Below are 6,177 nucleotides of genomic sequence, written 5' to 3'. Positions count from 1 at the left end.
TAGAGTGTGAGCCCCTCTGGAAAAAAAAATCAGATTGATTAAAATAAAATCGATTGAAACTGCAACAACAGCAACAAAAATATTTGGCAGCCCACTGTTAAAGACACAGACGGAATAACATATTACGTACACAAAAGCAACAACAAACAAACGGACAAATATTAAACGAGACTGGGACAGCAACAAGACTTCTTTATACATGGAAAAGACTGACTTGACGACACGATAGGAAACAAGACTAGCATGACAACGAGATAACAAAATAAACAGGAATACGCAACATGCGTTGTTGTTTTTTATGTATGCATCTTAATGAAATTTGTATTTTTTGTTATCACTGGTTATATTGTAAACTGACTGTTTTGCGTGCATCAGGTGGGTTGGGGAGGATGGCCTGAGGGCTCAAGTCATTCAGATGGCTCTTTCCAGATCCGGGCTATCCAACCTGGTGCACCCTCACCACTCCAGTGTATGTTCGGATTTCGAGAAAAAAAAATGTAATATTGATATTTGTAATTTAAAGCCGAATAAATAATAATAATCATAATAATTTAGGAAGAAAAAAAATCCAGCTTTCCCTCATATCCAAAACAGATTAGATCGTATACTTCTCGGAAATGAGCTCTTCTTTAATCTCTTTTGCATGAATGTATAGGAAGAGCAGATTTAATGTCGTGGTTCAAGGATTTCCAGTAATTTGGACAATATGAATAAGTGTGTACTCAGCTAAAATCGTTCGAAGAAGTGGTAAGTGAAACTCATTGGACCGTCGAGTGGGATAATTATGGAATGATTTACTTTTGAGGAACAAACAATCAAAAATAAAAGGGAGTAAACTGTTGTCATACATGTATATAAATTAACCTTAGTTAAACATGAACATAATTTTCTTAATACACCTGTATCTTATTAGAGACAAACAATATACATTGTATGTGAACGTCCGGGAGAAGAGCAAATGATACGGAGGAATTTCTCTAGACCCAACAACGCAGGCAGGGCATGATGATTTTTCAGAATTAGCGAGTGTGTTATCTATTTTAAATCTGTAATGTGATTTAGCATAGGTTTCTAGAAGAGTATGATACCTACGCCTGAAAATTACTACGTTTTTTGCCTTTCCCGGTTATGAAAGAAAATTTGCAATCCTTAGGTAAGTTTTGTTGTCTTTTTTTAGAAAATGAGAAAATAAGCAATTAAAAACAAAACTCCAGAATGTGCTGAATCATATTATAACTGATCAGAAACCTGTTTACGTTTTTGACTGCACTTTGACCACAGAGCAAGACCGGGACCCCGTTTCATAAAACTTGTTATCAATGACAAGTTGTCATAGTTGTTATAAGCTACTGAAATCTTTGCATCTGAATGGCTAAGAGCAAATTTGTCACAGAAATGTGGCAGTTGTCACTGATAACAAGCTTTATGAAACGGGACCCGGATTAGCTACACTTTTCCAATCTGCGGCTTTTCAGATGACCTACACATTACTTGATTATAGTTGTGCAACATTTTTATTTCGAAGCATACTTTGGAGAGATGGAGAAAATATAGAAGTGAAATGTGAACAGATAATAAATCATTCAACGAATATCACGCAATGTCGCAGAAAGTCGTCACTAAATCAGTATTTACGTGTTGTATGTCACCGTGAGAAAAATTAATATATTATAATCATACCATATGAAAGGTGACTCAATAAGCTATTAGCTGGCAGGGAAATAAAAAGGTAGGTAAAGCAAAAACTTTACGCATGAGTGAATCCATTCGTTTTTCTCTTGCAAGGAACAAAAGTGAAAATTGCAAAAATGAACAAGTCCATTGTATTATTGTTCCATAGTACAATGACAACCAAAGACAAATTCATTAAAATAAGAAAGTTAATTAACTTGCGAAAATAAAACTATGATCTCTATAATATCTTCGTAGCCCCCAAGATAAACAAAAGCTAGAAATAGTGGAGGAGAATGAGAAAGATTCTGTCAATTCCAAATTCAAATGACATTAAGGAAAAAGCAAATTTAACAGGAATGGTAGAAATTGTAATTGTTTATTTTTTTTTTCAGATTGAAACCTAATATTTCTACCTTACCGAAAGTAATATCGGCTTGAATTTATCTCATAAATTCGTAAATTCCTACGTCAAAAGGATTAAACAATGAAATTTTGTCCATTAATTCACCTTTGTGGCTTTGCTCCCTTCGTCATTTGAAGTTGGAATTGAAAGAAAATTTTTATTTTTCCCCTTATCTTATCTTATCCTCCTTATCTTAAAGTGTAGATTTAGCACCTCTGGGAAAGGAATATAAATTTGGTTCTTCATTATTGAAAGAAAGCGAAAATGTATCATATCCGGCAAGTCCGGTAGCAGGAGGAAAGTGATATGTTTTAATCTTTTTTTTTTTTTTTTTTGGCAGTTGATAATCATACGATATGGATTTCGGGCTGAATGCTACGGATGTGACTGTCGTATGGATCACAGAATCAACTGTGCTGTCTACGACAACGCCAAATATTTCTAGTAATGGCACCACTGTCAGTCCTCCAAACGGTGGAGTCAATCAAACCTTGGCGTCACAGATCTTGGCCGTTATCTCACTGGTACTGCTGATGTTGTCAATGGGCGTGACCATTAACTTCAAGGACATTAAAGAAACGGTTTGTAGACCATATACATCATTCAGCAAAATCCTTCCCGTTTGAATAAAATCATTTTCATTTTCGCAATACCTCCTGAACGACAGGGAAACCATTTAGTTTTGTTTAAAAAAAAAGATATTGATGAAGTTATGAATGCAGGTGTATTACCAGCAAATCCCAAGACCTTTGGCCTCGAAATACACACACACACACACACACACTAACACACACACACACGCATACAAAGCAAACACCATGGTATTTCTCACTTCGGAAATGTTTGAAGATATGCAAGATGATATAGGTCACTGTATTTTCATGCATGGTCCAAGCAAAGAGACGCATCATAGACGTCAAAGCAAAAATAGTACAAGCAGAGGGTCTGGAAGCAAGACTACTATCTCATTGGCTCTTGGAACATTTCTCTTTCAAATATTCATCAATGAATGATACACGCCTTAAATTTAAAATAGCAACAACATAACAACAACTTCCCTCGTACAGTTTCGTCATCCTGCCGGAATTTTCATCGGCATGGCGTCACAGTTTGTACTGATGCCTCTCATCGGGTTCTGCCTCGGCCTGGCCTTGAAACTTGACGCGGCCGGCGCCATATCGGTCCTCATAGTTGCATGCTGCCCTGGTGGAACTTTTTCAAATGTCTTCACATACGTGACGAATGGGGACGTGTGCTTGAGGTGATATTCATCTGCATTAATAGTCTCTTAATTCATGCAATTGCAGTCTTTCAGAAGACATGAGATATTCCATTTTGTGATATTCTTTCCTTTTCAGTTATTGTTGCTTTGATTTTCGTCAGTCTTATACAAAGTAATTGAAATAGTTGCACGTCTTTGTTAATCATCACTATCTCTGTATCTTTTCATCGGAGAAAACGATATATATTTTGAAAAATTATCCCAACCACGGCTCATAGAAACGATAATTACTTTTGTGTAATGCCCTCATCCGTAAGACATCTTCTCCTGCTGTTTAATCAAATGACGGGGAGAAAAGAGAAGTATGAAAGAGTGGACGTTGTAATAAGAAATTCTGTGCCTGAATTTCTATTTACACACACGCTCACATCATTCTCTTTGTCAGTGTTTCCATGACAACGATTTCCACAGTCGCCGCCCTAGGGATGATGCCCCTAAATCTTTTTATCTACTCTCGGGTGTGGACCAGTGAGTCAGCGGTGATTCCTTACCTTGATATTTTTACAAACTTCATCACTATTCTGATCCCCGCAGCCTTCGGAGTGTTCTTGAACTGGTGGAAGAAAGAATGGTCGACTTGGATTACACGGGTGAGTTAAAGTGGATAGGTTCACCTTTTAAGATGATTCTAAAATAATCATTGCGCAGTACTCCAATTGTACTAGAATATAGATCCACAGGAAAGTAATGTGATACCCATAAAAGATACTCATTTCTCACAACTATCTTAAAAAAAAGAAAAGTTTTTACACCCGTCCGTACCCTATGCATCAGTATCAGAGTTGTACAGGGCGTTCCCTTCACGAGGAAGGGGTAAAGCTGACAGACGTATAAGAATCGCAGAATTAGCATTGCCATTTGAATAACATCATTCACCTGTGAAAAGGTCATCGGTATATTGTTTCAGAAGATCTTCTGAAAGTTTTTGTTGTTTTTTTCGCACAATTCTTCAAAAAGAAAATCCTTCTATAATTTCAACTTTTGTATCGTGAGTTATGTGTGATGACAGATAAAGCAATGGAATATTTCAAAGAAGAAAAAAAATAAGGCATGGTAGTTTTGAAAGTTCATGATTCTGATATCGAGACATATCTTTTAAGGCTAGATTGAAAACTACGTTACTGTCAGATTACAATCTATGAACATAGCTTCTGAATATAGATTTTAGTTTTGCTTGATCACATTTCTTTTCCTGTAAATTTGATTTAAAACTACAACAAATATGAGCAATGTTTCTGTGTCTATCATTTATTTTCATTCTCACTATCTTCAGCATCACCAACATCACTTTCATCTTCATTATCACATTTTTCCACATCGTTACCCTGTCATCATCATCATCATCATCATAATTCACTTTACTTTTATTCGTATCTATGCACTATAATATAAAACATAATGCATTTACAGTTTATTATATTTTGTAGTATTTCCCCATTCCGGCAAACAATATGTGTATTATGTAGATAGGTCCCTGGGCTGCCACGTGTTCAAGCTTTTGCTTATAGCGGCAATCCTTCTTCCGCATAATTTCTCAGGTAATTATTTGGAAATTTGGTAAATTATGAGTTATATTTTGTTAATGGAATTAATTTACACATCAATTTTCCTTCTTTGAATCATGTACATTGTAATCTGCTTTCTGATATTCTATGTGATATTACTAAAAATAATCTTGATGTATGTATGAAATTATGTTGGAAGGAAAATAAATCAAACAAACAAACAATAAAAACGATCCGGATTGATCTATGCTCACTGACGTTCTCTCACTTGCACATCAGGTATCCTTGACTCTTGCTGTTTTCATTGGGATTGGGTCCCTTGCCTTCCCCATAATGCTGAATCCCAATTTCTACAAAGCTGAATGGGGATTGTGGCTGTGTTCCATCCTTCTTCCCGCCCTGGGCTTCGCCATGGGCTACGGGTTCGCCCTCTTGCTCCGACAGCCTCACGCCAAGTGCCGTGCTATCGCCTTCGAGACCGGCTCGCAGAACGTAGAATTTGCCTTGACGGTAACCCTCCTCTCCTTCGCCGATTCGCCTCTCTTCCTAGACATGCTCTTCTACCCGATTCTCTATCTGTTTTTGATCCATCTCGAGCCAGCTTTACTGATCGGGTTATACAAATGGATTATACATATGCGAAAAGGCAAAGGGGCAGATGCTGAAGACAGCATTGAAATAGAGTCAAGATCAAATGAACAGGAGGCCAGTGGCCCAGAAGTGACGAGCAAAATTGGCAACTCACTTTACACTCAGAAGGTAGACACAGAAATCACAACCATTTCAAAATAATGCACAATGAGGAAAATAACATAAACTTCAACATTAATTGTACAACATCAATTAAATGAAATTATATAAAGGTATAGTCCTCTGAGCATTATTATGCATAATATAATTATGTTATTATGCATAATGTGTAACATGAAATTGGTTTGGCCACGTAGGCCTACGTTATGGCAGCTGCATTGTTTGGTTAACAAGTAGCTGTGACAGCAAGGAAGTCGTTCCCTTACTGAGCGTTCGACTTTTTACGGATCTTCGTCGACAGCTTTCAATCAGGTTGGTTACGGTAGTCCTGTATATATGTGCCTATAATGTGGCATTTGAAGACTGTAATATAACTACAAATTTTCACATAATTATCAAGGATAATGATCATGCTTTACTAAATTCATATCATTTTCTTTCCTAACCCCATTTTGTTTTTGCCTTCTCATAAACGTCTTACTCACAGCTCATGGTACTTGACGCACTATGTCAAAACACCTTCAAATTTTCATATTTGTTTTAAACTTATGGTTTGTCGGAGC

General features: G+C 36.7%; 1 protein-coding gene across 1 annotated transcript; it reads left to right on the top strand.

Moving 5' to 3' along the window:
- Positions 1 to 2,433: 2,433 nt before the first annotated feature.
- Positions 2,434 to 5,656, top strand: LOC139733360 (ileal sodium/bile acid cotransporter-like). Its single transcript, XM_071644199.1, has 4 exons — positions 2,434 to 2,658; positions 3,145 to 3,338; positions 3,745 to 3,949; positions 5,144 to 5,656. Exons 1-4 carry the CDS (start codon positions 2,434 to 2,436, stop codon positions 5,654 to 5,656), a joined length of 1,137 nt encoding a protein of 378 aa, XP_071500300.1.
- The last annotated feature ends 521 nt before the right edge of the window (positions 5,657 to 6,177 follow it).

The sequence above is a fragment of the Diadema antillarum genome, unplaced genomic scaffold (assembly GCF_040938485.1).
Source record: "Diadema antillarum isolate AM-2024a unplaced genomic scaffold, OU_Dant_1.0 seq00000472_RagTag, whole genome shotgun sequence".
Classification (NCBI taxonomy): domain Eukaryota; kingdom Metazoa; phylum Echinodermata; class Echinoidea; order Diadematoida; family Diadematidae; genus Diadema; species Diadema antillarum.
The sequence above is the reverse complement of the archived record's forward strand: the minus strand, read 5'-3'. Positions and strand labels throughout refer to the sequence as shown.

Bases quoted from the DNA above. Each gene is read 5' to 3' on its own strand.
- LOC139733360 (XM_071644199.1), top strand. From the start codon at position 2,434: ATGGATTTCGGGCTGAATGCTACGGATGTGACTGTCGTATGGATCACA. The intron at 2,659-3,144 runs GTTTGTAGACCA...TCCCTCGTACAG, and splicing joins TCAAGGACATTAAAGAAACG to TTTCGTCATCCTGCCGGAAT. The intron at 3,339-3,744 runs GTGATATTCATC...TCTCTTTGTCAG, and splicing joins AATGGGGACGTGTGCTTGAG to TGTTTCCATGACAACGATTT.